General features: G+C 37.3%; 1 protein-coding gene across 1 annotated transcript in view; it reads left to right on the top strand.

Annotated features, from left to right (window-relative positions):
- Positions 1-16,030, top strand: part of SMYD3 (SET and MYND domain containing 3) — a 397,374-nt gene that overhangs the window by 347,813 nt on the left and 33,531 nt on the right. The window contains exon 10 of the mRNA XM_032184877.1: positions 2,104-2,281. Within this exon, the coding sequence (XP_032040768.1) occupies positions 2,104-2,281 (178 nt within the window). The remainder of the gene's footprint in view (positions 1-2,103; positions 2,282-16,030) is intronic.

Raw genomic sequence — 16,030 nt, 5'->3', positions numbered from 1 at the left:
AGTACCTGAGGAGGGGGCTTGACATTTGTCCGTTTGCCAAGAATGAATATAAACCTTGCTGATTGAGGCACATAGTCATTAGTTTCTGCAAATGTATTTTTATAGCAAATTAAATGAATAGTGTCCACAGTTTAGCGAGTTAGTGACTCCCAAAATCTGATCTACTGACTATAACTGATACAGTGCTGTAATGCTAAATCTGCAGTTAAGAGAACTTGAAACATTATGTGTGTGCAGATTGTTGCAGAACCAAATTCTAGTTTAAGCATTAAATGCTAAAGATGCTAAAGCCAAGTCTGAGGGGATTATTGTGTGCAACACAACAGCAGCAGAGATGCTTGAAGGCTGCTCCTCTAGTCTTGGGACTAGATGTAGGACAGCCAGCTTCACTTTTGTCCTGTTGCAGCTGATAGTTTTCTAGTTTGCAGTTTATGTATGTGAAAATTTGGTCCCAACTGGTTTTGCTATTAGATGCTAGTGAATGAACAAAGTAACGTAATATAAATAAAAGCAGAGTACTACTATGCATCAGCTAAAATGGTAATCTTTAGTGCTGTCATTGGTGGTTTATACTTACTACAAAAATTGTATCAGGTGGAAATGCTATCCATCATTCTTCTGTTTGTCTGTCCTTAATCAGTTTTAAAGAATACATGGATGTTTGCCAGAGATATAGAGGTTAAGGTGCAATTTTATAATAACACATTCTTTCCCTTGTATGGTTCTTTCAATCCAAGGGCATGAGAGCAGTTCACAAATAATTAGTTTAGCCTTTTAACAACCATGCTATAAATTCTGGCCCAGCCACAGAGTGGTCACATTCTTAAATTTAAGTATGTAAATATTCCAGTGTTCAGGAAGGACTAATTACTTCATTACAGGGTTATCATTACACACTTAAATCCATTGCTGCATTGGGGTGAATAACATTTTCAATAATGTCATGAAGATAATTGCTGAACATCCTTGAGTTGATTGTATAGAAAGACCATGAGAGAAGCAGTGTTATTACTTCTCTTACTATAATTCTTCTGTTGCTTGCTTGATTTGTTCTTACTGGTGTGTATGGTAACATTTTAGTGTTTAAACTGCTTGGTTAAACTGTTTAAACTGATTACCTATTTAAATCTGGAAATATTAGTGTTCATCTTAGCTGTGGTCAGCGAGAGGAGAAGCTGCTCCGTAGAAAGGCTAAACCAGTTTAATGTATAATGAAAATACGTGGTTTGTGATCAGGAACATCCAACTGAAGTGAATGCAAGCCCCAGATTACTCTCTGCCAAATAAAAACAAACAAACCAACAAAAAAACTCTTATAGTATTGGATGTAAAAATCATTATGTAAAATCAAATGTAAAAAATTACTGCCACGATCCTTTAACCTGAGCAACAGTCAGACATCAGAACTGTGATGCTTTTCTTTCATATGCATGAAGCTTGCATCAATACATGGGAAAAAAAAAAAAAAAAAAAAAAAAAAAAAAAAAAAAATCAAAAAAAGAAACCACAGTGCTCTTTACAACTGTTTCAAGGAGAAAGAAACTTAATTAATTGCAAGAAAGGTTCTAACTTATGAGAATTTAAAAAAAAATCTTGGGCAGCTTGTAAGTATGTGTCATTCTTTTAGTACATAGAAAAAAAAAATCTTTTTTTAGCTGCACTGTGGTTTCTTTTTTTGATGTGTTTGTAAAAAAAAAAATCTTTTTTTACTTTTTAGAAGACACATTTCCATGGGTTCTTGCTGTTGGGCATAAGATTTTGAGGAGTATCTTAAGTAAATAATAATTTTTCAGCAGCTAAAAAATGTAACATTTTTAGTTTGATAGATATTAAAATATCCTTTAATTTTGTCTTTTTTCTTTTACCTCTTATTGCTGAAATACTGCCGCCTTTAGCAAGTTACTCTGCTAAGTATAAACAAAGCATAGTTACCTAAGCTTGCCACTTATGAGTTCAAGTATGTTTTCAAGAACTGAAGCTGCCTGGAGTGATGGCAGCTTTTTTTAATCTTAATGCCCTGTAGCTCCCAGTCCTTCCCAACAACATTTAGGACTTGTATTTTTGTTTGGTTAAAGATATTTCTTTAACTGAGGCCAATAACAGAGTGGGAGCAGGTTCTGGCAAGATGTCAGAGTCTCTTGAGCGGTGACAAGAGTTGTCATCTTCCAGACACAAATATCTACAAGCTCAAAATGCTCGACTGCGCCATGGATGCCTGCATCAACCTTGAAGCCTGGGAACAAGCTTTGTGTTATGGCAACAGGACTCTAGGACCATACAGGTAAGAGACGCAGTGGGTTCAACTGTTTTCAAAGACTGGCCTGTGTGTCAAGGGGTGTCTGTCTAATTGCATGCAAACAGAGTGTTTTGTCTAGATGCTGCTTAACAGTTTTTATTTCTTGCTGTAAATCTTGCCTTGCTTTCCAGATTAATGAATGAGGGAGAAGTCCTATTCTGCTTGCATAGTAAGGCTGAGAGCAAATAACATGATAATAGGAACTGTGATAACTGATTGTCAGCTGCTTAGATGTACTCAGATGCTGCTCTACAACTCTGACCAGAAGCTGACTTTCTGGTTCAGACGGCGTTGCAATGAGGGTATCAGTATATTTATGCTGAACTGTGTTAAGTTTGAGGGACAGTGCTGGCTGAAATAACATATATTCTCAGTATACTGAGTACATGGAGTTCATAGAATTATTATTATTATTATTACTATTTTTTTTTTTATCTTGTGAAATGAAGTTTCAGGTCAAAGTGAAAAAGCCACTATTCCCTGTTTTGGTAACACCAAGGGGCTAAGGTGGTAAAGCATTTATTCTCTCCTTGTCAGTACTTGATCCTATGGTACATGCTGGAAGAGTTTCTGAGTCTGATATCCTTTCTTTGGTACGTAAGGATGCTCTAGAAGATCCCACATCATGTGATAGGTCTTGAAATTGATTGGAGCCTGGATCTGTCATGTAACTTTGGTCATTTACTGGAGATAGGGTGGCTGTTGCATGCTTTGGTTTGTTTGCTCTGTTTTAAAAGCTCTGTGTTGCAAGTCTTTGGGTTCTGGATATTTGATTTGTGACTAAACATAAACCTGTGCTGAATCTCTGGATATAATGTCATTCACGCATGAATGTTTGTTCTTGCGAAGCTATTTGTCAGAGTATCCATTTCTTCTCTTAGGTTTTGCTACACCATTTAGAACAATGTGTGCTGCTGTGAATATCAACATTTCAGATTTTACATATTTTCCCTAATCAAACCAGGCGGCTGCCATCAGCATGCATTATTTTGCCTGAGGAAATTTCATCTGGCAGCCTGTTTCTGAATGAAACTCTGGGCAGTAGTTGAGAAACAGCACAGTGTTTCAGAGCTTTCACCGTAATGTAATTAGTAAGAAATCTGCATGTGCTCTGCTCCACCAGTGCTGCAAGAAGCTGTATGCTCATAGCCACTATTACTTCACATACACAAGGGCATGAGTGCTTACAAATTCTCACATTTCTTCAGGGTGAAATTCACATCATGCATGTCCCACTTAACCTTTTAAACAGGGCTAATGTAGCACTGCAGCAGTACATGCTTCCTGCCAGCCTTCTACCATGTGGCACGCTCCAGATGAGTGGAGTAGCCTGCCTGTTTAAATGTTCCCTTATTAAAAAAATAAAATAAAATAAAAAATCACTAAATCATTTTTTTTTTATAGCTTGTTAACTCAGTTCTTCAAAACTGAACACTGAGGATTTTTCTACAGACATTTAAGAGAACAGAGTGCAGTGAAACCAAGTGCAATTTTACCAGATAATTTAATAAAGGTTTCTCTGTTTTGCCTACTGACGTGTACTGTAGTTTTCAAGCTGTTAATGCAGGAGTTTGGAGATGAAAGAAAGGGTTTGACTTTGTGCATTGAATTAGTATTTCTTAGGGAATGCTATTTGCATGAGACACTTGACCTTTTTTGCACCTCGACAAAATTGTCCTTATTCTCACTTCATCCAAAAGCATTATTTAAGCGAGATTTCACTTTAGTTTTCTCTTTATACCCTAAAGTCATCACCGCAAGTTTTGACATACCTGAAACAAAATCCTCAGTTCTCATTACAACAAATTGCGCCCTAAGCAGCAGGAGAGCAAATCCTAGGAAATCTTTTGGGATGCATTGAATTTCTCTTGTTGAATCAATCTACTGCTTGGCTGCTCCTGCAGTTCCATTATAGATATCTATTTTCCTTTCCTCAGCTCTGGAAAAAATATTCATGGTGCTCTCCACAGGGTATCACCTGAGATTTCTAGAAGTCCATATAAGTAGGAAATCATTGTTAAAACTTTAAAGCTCAGGAGTATTTGTCAAAAACAATTTTAATTTCAGGTAATGTGTTTATTGTTCATTTTCCATTTCTTTAGCAGCAGGGTTGATTTTCAGTGCTGTGTGATGCCTTGTATCATAATGCATGTTTTCAGTGTGATGGTTGCTGATTTTTCTTCTGAATCATCCACTTCATTAACTGGTGGAGACAGATGGTTAAACTGCATAAAACTGGTTTGTCATACTGAATACCTACCTCTGTATTTGAGGTAGTGACGATGACATTTTATGAGGAACATTGTTTAGGCATATATATCAAATATATCAAAGCAAAAAGATGCCTCCTCTTTTTATGCTGAACCATAATTGTCCATTATTTGTTAAAATCTATGACATGTACTTTCACTAGATAGTCTAAGCCAAGTGTATGTACACAGCTTTTCTTGTAAAAGTCACAGTTGATTTTCAGTCTGTCCAAGAGCCTTAACAAAAGCTGAGGCATTTGCCTAAGTGAAAGCTGCCCCACATCAGAGTCAGCACTCAGCAGCTTGCTAAAATAAACTTCCTTTCAAAAATCCTCTAACCACAAAATAACAGAATATCAGGAAGAGGTGTTACATGGGTTTGTCATGTCTCAGCACATTCACACTCCAGGCTGACTGCTGCTTATGAAGACTCAGATTAAGAGATACTGACCTTAGCAGACTTCTTCTAGGTTACCTCTGGGGAAGGACCCCCTAAATTGAAAAGAAGTCATTTATGTTCTGGGGATTTGGTTTGGGGGTTCTATTGTTTTCTTTTCCCTTTATCTCAAGTATCTGGTGCTCACACTGCCAACAGTGGCAGTATGCATCTGTTATAAAACTCTGCTTGATGTCCTAAGAGACAAGAGAATTAGAGAGAAAAGTAGTAGCAAAGTGACAGCAAGGGTCTTTTGGGTTTATGAAGCTGAGCTGATGGGGTGAAGGTGTGCTGCCTCTCTGGGCATCTGTGGCATCAGGTCTGGGGAGATTCTGGTGCAGAGAGGACAAACGCCTCTGTTTCTTTTCTGCACTGCTCATAAGCTCTGGCTGAACTTAAAGCTAGTGTGCAAGTCCCCCTAATTCTCAGACGAGCTGTTTTAATTAGCAACCCTTCATCTCCTGTGCTGCAGCATGAGGAGTTACTGGAGGGCTCTAGCATTAAGGAGGGGAAATTCCTCCCTTTCACCCCACAGAGAAAGTTGTACAGAAGCACTGTTGTCTTTTCCCCCAGGCAGCCTCGCACATCTTTCCCCCTCTAACCTCCCTCTGCCGAGTCAGCACCGACACAGGGCTTGTGCTGATGTGGCTGTTCTGCTTCTGGATGGGAGCGAGCTGTATAGGTGCAAGCATCACACTTTCTGTTAGATGTGCATCATTTGTCTGCTCTTCTCACTCCTTCTATTCTCCATCCCTTCCAGCAACATTCTGCAGTATTGCCTTACTTGACCTGTCTTCAGTGACTGACGAGTTTCAGGGAACAGGGAAGACAGTCCCCATTAACACAACCTCAGATTATTTTGCAAAGGGTTGGATTTAAGAACAGTGGCTGGGATGTTCTTTTTCAGAATATTTCTCACTCCCCCAGACTACTCCTATAAATAAGGTAGGTCACAACAAGGCTCAGGGTATATTTTGAGAACATAGTTGAGTTTTCACTGTGGGAATGAAATGTCAGCCAGGAATTTTTGATTTACAATTCTATCAGTAGACATGATGGATGGTAGTTTCTAAGTCTGTGAACTTCAATCAAAAGGTAGATTAAAAATTAATGGTTGCTACAATATCTTGTCCATGACTCATGATTTTGTAAAAAATAAAATTTAAAATGGCAAAAAAGCTGTAGAACCTAACATTCTCAGAAGGGGTTCTCAACCTATTTTTTCTTCTTCAAATGCACTCCAATAAAGAGCCTGGTTCTCTTTTTGTCTAATTTTCACCCCTTTTTGAAATATGTTTTGTAGAAACATCTCTGCTCTTACAGGTTAGTGTTTTATAATAGACACGTTATATATTCAATGACTGAAGATATATTTTTTTCATCTTTATATGTGATATATGGTTCTTTACTGAGCTGAAAAGACTCCCAAGTACTGGCTAGTTCTGAGACAACCTTGCTTGAATTTACATTTCTTCTGAAAGTTGGAGTATCTAGAAAACTAACGTACATACCCCCACCCCACCCCCAAAAAATAAAAAAAGGCCTGAGCTGCAGTGATGGATAGGACCACTGGGGGATGCTAATGCTTAAGGGTTAAGGTCTAGATTCAGCACCAATTGGCACCCTGGTTGTCGGAGGCCCCTTGGGGACTTGTGCATGGCTGGCAAATTTCTGAACCTATAGATAGGAGTAAGTCACTGACCAAAGTTCAGTGTTTTAATCGTAAAACATCAGTAGTAAACATACCTCTTCCTTCTGGGATCACCTGAGAGAGAGGGAGACAAAAATGTAAAGGTGGAGAAAGCAATTTAGAGGAAGAATGAAACAAAGAGCAGAAATAATAAAATTTAGCCCTGCTTTATTTTATGGGGTTTTAGAAAGTGGCATTTGTCCCTAACATTTAGAGCAATATGTGTGTGTGTGTGTGTGTGTGTGGGGGGGGGGGGGGGGGGGGGGGGAATAGATCTTGCCAAAGAAAAAAAGATCTTGCCAAAGAAAATCTGAAGTGCTGGGGTATCCTTTCTTTCCACTGTCTAAATACATAACCATGAATTAAGATTTGGGAATTGATAGGTGGTTCATCAATGTTTCCGACATCTTATCATCTAGAGATAGTAAAAAGGCCAAGTAAACATCAGTGGTTTGCAAAGCACATTTGTGAAAAGAATAGGTTGTGTCTGTGCGAAGGTGCAAGGCTGGAAGCATCGCAGCTGATCAGAACCTCAAAGAGCTATTGCTAGAAACTGAATGAAGAGCACCACACAGCCTTGGTGTACCTTCAAGGTAAGGAAATCAAGAGAGGGAAGAGAGAGCTTGATAGAGATAAACTGCTAAAGCTCAAGAAATGATGGACAGCACTGGGAGCAGAGTGCCTCTCCACTTTGCTTTCTTTCCAGGTTATTGATAGCAGGTCACTGTTTAGTGAGTTTGTGTTCAGTAAGTTATATGAAATTAGCTGGCACTATTAGCATAAATCATGAGAAGCCAAACTGTCTTTACAAGCCACCACAGCTCAAGAAGCTGTTAGATATCTTATGAGAAACCATTAATGTTGTGAGTTATCTTTGTACTCTAAGAAACACATTCTTCACTTCTGTGACTGTTTGTTAAGACTGTTTCTTAAACAGCTTCGTTGCTGTAAAGTTTTCCTAACAGTGCCCAGTCAGGAGCTCTATATATGTATATTGGTTCTTTCAAACTTCAGTTCATGCTTCTACTTTCAGTTTTAGTTTCTAGTTTTACCTTTCACTTATGTAAACATCAGTGTCTCCTAGTGTAATTCAGGCCTCCCAGTGCACAGTACTCTGCATATTGTCATCTTACACAGGTTTCCAAAAATGTAGGATGTGTTTTGAATATTTATATCATCTGTATGATCGTGGTATTGTTGCTATTTTATTTCCTAACATGGGTCTCACAGTAAAATTTCATGTTGCATCCTTGTTATTTTAGTGAGAAACTGAAAGGTAGCCTGTGTTCTGGAGAAGTTTGGGTAACTCTTGTGCAGATCTGAAAGGACAAAAATATAAAACCCATGAAAACTCTAAATTCTAGTTGGTGCTTTTTGATGGCTATCTGGTTAGGAAATCTAGTATACATTGAAGAGTGTATTGTGTCTTGGTAGTCTTAGGTAATTCCCCCAAAAGACAGCTTTTTTTGTAGCAATATTTGCATAAATTCTGTCTTCATTGTACCTGTTTTACAGATAAAAAGGGAGCATGCTTGCCCATGGTCTGACATCTCTAGGGATCTCTTAAAGTACCTCAGCAGTCCACTTCTACCCTCCATTCCTCTCTACTTCCTCCCCACCACAGCCCTCTAATCCCAACAGCCTTACACAAAATGAAAGAAATGTTTATGTCTGAAGGTCTGGTGCCTAAGTTATCTATGTCCTGATCAACCCTTTCCCACATAGGAAATGGATTTTCTGGTTTGCTGCTTGCCTGGCTACCTATGTCTGCACAGCACCACCACCTTTGAAGCTTTGATTCTTTTCTAGTTGTTTTTCTTGTATCCTTCCATTACAACCATTTGTCTTCCCCCCAAAGTGAAACTCAGACATATAAACCTCATTAACTTCTATAATGGCAAGCTCCCAATTAGTGCTCCACCATCTACCTTTCTCCATTTTCATGTGTGTGCATGAAGTAAAATTCTTACTATTGTCTCCAGTCATGCCAGCTATTTTTTCAGACATAATTTAGATATCTTTAGGTTGTCCAATATACTCTATCACGTACAAAAAGTTCACCAACATTGCTGTTAATTTGAAGTGCCTCGTCCAGTATACATAACATTTCTAATCAGGTAGCCTAGGACTGTTTCTCAAATGGCTTTATTGCTGCAAGGTTTTCCTCACAGTGCTCAGCCAGTAGCTTTGTACACGTATACTGGTTCTTTCAAGCTTGAGTTTAAGCTTCCATTTTCAGTTTTAGTTTCTAGTGTCACCTTTCACTTACACCAAGAGCTATTTGAACCCTAATTTTGCTGGTCGTGATCTTAGTGAACTGAATTACAGTTTCCTGGAGTTGCATTTTTCTCTGACTCAAGCGTTGATTTCTCTGTCTCTTACCTGGCATTTCCAAGATATTTTAAGACACCTCTTGAAAGAACTGTGTTCTCTGTCAATGATAACTTAATCTGTAAAGATTTTCTTTTGGCATTGCTGGATCTCTTTCAGATTAAAATGTTAGATCATTTAGAACTTTATGCTTTATCTAGAAGAAGCTAATTCAATTCTAGTTGATCTGCCTATGAGAACTGAAAGATTTGGTGTGTTTTTGTAGCCCTTAAGTGGGAATGCTTGGTATCTTTGTTTTATAATCAAAGGATCTCTTCTTTTTTTACTCGCAATTTATTTTATGCAGTCCTTGCTAGATAGAGTTCTTTTCATTAGTCTGCTGGCTGTTACACACTAATTAAAGGACAAAAGCGGCAAGAATAAAAGTGAATACTAGACATTAGTTTTACTACTATTGCTAGTATACTCACCTACAAATACACGAGCAGGTGTTACAAAGACCTTTGTGCTCTGAAAAATGCAGCTTAGTTCAGCTGGAAAAATCTGGAGGAGGATATTTGGGAATTCACATCTTTTGTATGAATGTTGGTGAGAGGAAAAGGGGGAAGCTGATGGCATACAGATTCAAAAAAAAAATAGGTTTGGTTAGAACCTGAGCTAAAGTGAGATTGGGAAGTGATATCAAGGGAATAATTAACAGGTAAAAATAGATACATGGAAGCATATGTAGAGTTTTGGATTGCTTTGATGGTAGTTGAGCATTGCTTTGAAAAAGCTATTTTAGACAGAAGTGGTGAAAAACAAAGACAAAGGGGAGGGGAATCATTAGAAAAGAAAGATAAACTTACAATACTATCTCTGAAAGAGTCAAAAAAAAAAAAAAAAAAAAACATGCAAAAAATAACAGTAGAGAAGGTGTAAGGAACAACGTATTCTCTAGGGAGAGAATTAGGAAGAGTCTGATTTTAGTCATAAAATATCTATTTCTTTTTTTGAATAAGTTGTCAATTTGAGTTGAGGAAGCAGAGACTGGAGTCTTGGCAATACTCCTAAGGAGGAAATCAATTAAGAAATCCTAGTGGCAGAGATGTGAATGTTGGCAAAAAATGAAAATTGTAGCATTTAAGCAAGAAAACATCCTAAGCAATCTTACAGTAAAGGTTGAGAAAACTGAAAAGCAATATTTTTTTATTTGAAAAAGTGGAAATATCACTGAAAGGGAAAAACACAATTATGAGGGAAGGAATTGGACAAGAGCAGTAGATGAGACAAGCACAGATATTGAAGAACATAGAGGTCTATTTAAAGGGTGAAACAATGAGGTTGGAGGGGAAGACTGATGGAAATATGGTGCTTTGAAGAGGGGTGTGCAGTATTAAAAAATTGAAGGAAGTATTGTCAAACGAGAACCAGGTTAAAGAGTGATCAAATTCCTGATGGGATGGTCCATCCAACAGGGAAAACAGACAGTGAGGGTCAGAGAGGTTCTGCAGCAAAATAGGTGAGCTGTGTTGTGTAAAGCTGAATTTTCCCAGACTGATATTGAGAGGAAAGGAAGAGAAGAAAATTGAATATCCAGGTGAGAGGAAAAGGTAAATTATTGCAATGAGCAAATCCTAAAGGCCACACAAATGTTGATGTGACAGTAGACCAGAAGTTCATAGACTCTTGGATTTACCACTTATCAAGGGAGAGAACTAAAATGTAAAAGATCTGATTAGGAATTTATTGAATGGATGTCTCTGAAAACTAGAAATACCTTTCTTTTCAGGTGCTGTGTTTGCTAAGTTACCTTGGTTAATAGTTTATACATATTTCCACCATGCCATATCTCGGTGAGCTCTGTTTCTCTTGATCTAGTCAAAGTCTGTTAGTCAGTTTTCCTTATCCTCATAAAAACATAAAATCCAGTCATCCCACACAGTCATCCCACATCAAGGTATCATAACTAGCTCTAAATTATCTAGTTGTGGTATAAGGAGTGACACAGCTGAATTAGAATAACACTGCCTAATATAATTGGCAGTAGGATTGTGCTATAGGGAACTGGTCAAAAAAATGCTGAGTATATTGACTGCTACGTGAAATCTAGTTGCGTTTTCTCATAAATACAACAGATCTGACCTTCAAAAATGTATTCAATGTCTAATCTCCTTACTTCTCTACACATCTAAATCTTGGATTATACAATTTAGAGGATAAGGGATGACAGGGATGTGATGTGACCTTATGCTCACCTGCAGAACTCTTGTGTATGTATTCCTTTGGTTGCCATCAAAGCTGCTTCTTCCTTTCTTTTCTTTCATTTCTTATAGAACATCTTTCTCCTTTTGGCCAGAACCCCAGACACTGCTGATATGTCACCCTGAAATATCTGCTGAGCCCTAGATAATCCATTTCCATGGTTAAACAGGTGATTCAGTGCTTCTCGTCTCCACCCCTCCTTTCCACCCCTCCCTGCCCACAGATGCCCTACTCTTCCTCTGAGTATACTGAAAGATTTTTTCTTTCAGTGTATCGTTTCATCATCAGGAGAGACATGGAAGCCTGAGCCACCTTTAGTAATGTGACTTTGAAGATGAAAGTAAGATGGAAGAAACAGAAAGCAAATGTCTGTGGGTAGAGAGCTGAACAAAGACAGTAACTGATTATAAATGTTGGAAGGGTAACAAAAGATTTAGCACTGCTAAGGAAAACCACTCCAAGAAATAGAAAGTAGGCTGCCCAAAGGACCATCAAAGCTGACAAAAGTGAGAGCATGATAAATATATCAGAGAGAAAAAAAAATCACCTTGAGAAAATTATGCAAGTCTACTAGTGAAAAATAAAAAAAAATAATAATGTTTTACAAACAAAGTAAGGTCATCTTGGAAAATTGAGGAATGCAATGCACACATGACCACTAAAGGGAGAGGAAAGAGTATAAGCAACAAAAGGACAATTAGAAGGAGCACAGGAATATCAAAAGTAAAGGGGAAAACCATTCCATTTAAAATCTCCCATCATCACAGAAGGTGAAAAAGAGAGAGGGCAAAGAAAATGGATACTGAGAGAGTTGCAAATACTTTCCTAGGAGGAAAATCAGCTTTCTCTAGCAGTGCAGTATGCTCTTGGAAGATACGGTTGATGGGCTGCCAGAAGTGAAGATAAAGTTCTGGAATCAAAGTATGTTCATTACAGCAACATCATGAATACATTTCCATATTAATTCAGGTATGTTGAATGATGCACACCAAGGATTTAATGTGCTTTTAAGGCTGGCCAGCATTTCAGAAGTCTTTTGAAAACTGGCAAAAGTGACAGCCAACAAGTAGAAGCATCCTAAACTTGGTCTTTCTAGTCGATTCATTGTTGATGAACTAGAACAGAGAAAGAGAAAATAGAATCTTTTCATGCAGTAGTGTGTTTGGCAGACTTTGAAAAATTGAATTAGATCTTACATTACTATAAAACAAAAGGCTCAGTATATACAGTCATAAAAAGGAAAAGCATTTAAGAGATTAATTTTGTTGTCATAGAAGGAATTTGCAAGATTTTTCATAGCATTGTTTGGAGAACTTTGCTTTAGACAGTGGCACAAAATACACGTTTTAAAAATGTTCATGTAAATATGACTGAATATTTTCCTTGGGAAGAATTGAAAATTGCTGTATGTTGTATTGTCTGAGGTGTTCTGAAACACAGGCATCATGTCCAATGAAACACAATGTAGCTTTCACAAATCTTAAAAAATTCAAACAAAATAAGGTATGACCAGGGGAATGTTCTGCTAGTTAGTTGCTTGCTCTCATGACAATAGCTAGAGATAAGTTATCTTAGAAATTTGTCTCAGTACTGCACCAGAGTTAAGGCCCTCTATTTTTCAAGGGATTTCAAAATGTGTAACCAAGTTGAGTAACATTAACTCTACCAATTCAACATCTCAGAATTTTGAGACATAAAGCAGGTTTACATGCTTGCAGTGAGATAACATCCTGAATGCATACTCAAGCTTTATCTGTTTTTGCCCATCTGGATTCAGTTCATCTGTGTATTGTCTTGCTGGCGTGTTTGCAGTGCAGGTGAGCTCTACCAATACTGGATATTTATCAAGAGATGCTATCAAATTGTGCAAGTTTGCTTGTGCCAGTGGAAAGAAAGAAAGAAAGAGAGACAGGGGAGTAAAAAAAAGATCCTTTTCCTCCAACAGAGCATCAACATACAGCTGTGAAACAAAAGTATGCTGGCTTTCAGTAAAAAATTGATAATTTTATTAAGTACTCCATGCTTTCAACCCACTGGAGTGCTTTGAGAGCAACATTGTCCTGGGGAAGTGCTTGTGTCTTTTGATACCTTGAAGAGATTAAAGAAGTACAATGGCTATATGCCTCTGATGGGTTAAACTGTGCCTATCAATTAACAACAAAGTCCATATATCGAAGTGGAGAATGGCTCTTCCCCTCCTGTTTGCAGTGACAAGGGCTGTAACAATGCATGAACATTCTGAAAACACTAGGGATAGAGCATTTAATGCATCCAGTGATACTAACAAAGACCCACAGCAGATTGTACTCAGACCCTGCTAAGTTAAATGAGGAAAATGGGACATCAGATTTGCTGATAAACAAAAACGGAAAAGCTCCATAGAAATCAGCAGTGGTTTGTGGACTCTGTTTTCAATGAAGGCCTCAGCAACGTAATGTTTGGTGGCATAAGGCTTTCACTGTTGGTGATAATGGTGTGGTGTATATCATGGGGACTGGAGGGAGTTCTGTCTGGTTAGGGAGTCAAGCACTAAGTTTTCTTCTCTACCACCTAAGGTCAGAACTAGACAAATATTTTCCAGGTTTCAAACATTAAAAACTATCTGAATGTGGAAGAAAATTTACTCACAATTTCTCTGATATTCACCACTGAAATTCTGTCACTTAAGTTTTTGCCCTATTTTTAAACGTAAGACCAGTTCAGGTTCTTGACTGTTCTGAACTGATTGGACTTGTTTTATGTCAGTTAAGGATGTAAAAGATTCTCCATGAAATTCTACCTTTCTCTGAGGCACAAGTGCAAATACTCGGGATGTATTTTCATGTTTGCATATACTGCTTCCATGTGTCAGTTTTTATTGCTGTTGCTGCTACCTAGCTAAGTAAATTCACAATTAACAGGATTGCTAGTGCCTTTAGTAGGGGTAGCTGTATTTTGCTTCAGTTTTGTTGATGCTGGTTTTTATATCTGCCCATTCTTGCAGTCATTTTATCAAGGTCTCTTTGTAATGGCTTATTTCAAACAAATGTAGACATTCTTAAGCTATACATCATGCATTCCAGTAAATAACACAAGCCTTCGGCCACTTCTGAATGTGCCTCAAATGGCTCATCTCTACCTGCCAGGGCTACCCTTTGGCAAATTTCTGCTTGGTTTTGTTTAACTGAAGTTTACAAAAGTGATTTGATTTCCAGGGTCTTTGGCAGTGCTAGTGACAGCAATGGCTTACAGAGAGATACCTTAGACTGTTCCTGAAAGAAAGTTAGTGCGTTGTATTCAATACAATAACACTACCCCAACTTGTGATTAAGTGCTCAGTGAGTTCCATTTCCTTATAAGAACATGTGTAAGAACCCAAGAATGTATGCCACAAGTGAACTAAGCATCAATCTGTCAGCAGCTTAAGTGTGTTTGGGATAGTGCAATATGCAGTACAGTGACACAGTGTTGTTCTCTGGGAAGCGTTTAAGAGCATGGAACCTGTAAAATAGACTGATTCATGATAGTGTACAGCTTCTATCAGATTTGTTGGATGCTTCCTTGATTTAACCTAAATAAACACAGGCCTTGTTATATATATTGTTATATATAATATGCTTGCATTTGCAGTAACGTGCCAGTAGCTGCAGGTGGGGCACCCAACATTAATATGGTTCACAGAACTTCATCACTGAAAGTTTTTTACTTAAAAGGTACACTTACTTCCTAGAATAGTGAGATGGGTAAACAGTACAGTATCTTTCTTGAAATATCCTGAGGAACTGAGAAAAAAAAAAAAAGAAGATTCTACAACATAAAGAAATAAGATGCTGGAGTCTCATTCCAGCTCAATGGAAAGTTAGCTCCACTGTAGGCATCTCTTAAAATTCTAGCATAACATCCATAAAATGAGGTAGGGTTCTACAGAAGTAACAATACAAGTCTGTAGCATTTAACAGAAAAAGATTAAGCATCCTTCTGATCCACTGAAGCACACTGTAAAATCCTGCAAACAATGTTTGGGGAAAAAAAAAAAAAAAAAAAGCTGCAAGTATATATATAAGGGAGATGTTACATTCATGTCCTTAAAGAAGACTTTCTGAGCAACATCCCTTGCTAATCAGAAGAAATAATAAGCACTATATTGAGATCTGGGAAAACCATTATATTTGTGCAAAGCACCGCCAGAGTCACCACTTTATGGATTTTGAGTTGCATGCCATTGTGGCTGTTACAGTGGTTTAGTTGCAGTGTTCCAAAATCTGCACCAAGTTGAACCTTGGGATGGAATTTGCAGACAGCCTACACTGGCAGTTATCTCACTATTTTATACTGGACTAAATCAGCTAAAATTTATATATAAAACATTTGCATATAAAACATTTATATAAAATACATAAATTATATAAAACTTTATAAAAATTATATAAAACTTTATTTAAAAAGTTTATTTATATAAAAAAGTTTATATAAAAATTTATAAAAATTTATATAAAACTATATAAAAATTATAAAAAATATATATAAATTATATAAATTAAATTATATTATAAATTATATAAACATTACATATAAAACATTTATATAAAACATATATAAAAACTTCCTGTTTTTTGTGCTACAGAACTGTTGGTGATTTGGTTCATTTATTTTGATTCATCTTTAATGTCTGGCGCAGAAATGTCTACACTAAAAATCAGAGGAAATTTTTAAAAGCAAAAAAGATCCTGAATCCTGTCTGCAGCTTCAGACATTTTTTTCACATAAACTGAACATAAGTGAGAAACAAAAAGTCAGTGCCTACA

Source organism: Aythya fuligula, chromosome 3 (genome assembly GCF_009819795.1).
Source record: "Aythya fuligula isolate bAytFul2 chromosome 3, bAytFul2.pri, whole genome shotgun sequence".
Taxonomy (NCBI): Eukaryota; Metazoa; Chordata; class Aves; order Anseriformes; family Anatidae; genus Aythya; species Aythya fuligula.
The sequence above is the reverse complement of the archived record's forward strand: the minus strand, read 5'-3'. Positions and strand labels throughout refer to the sequence as shown.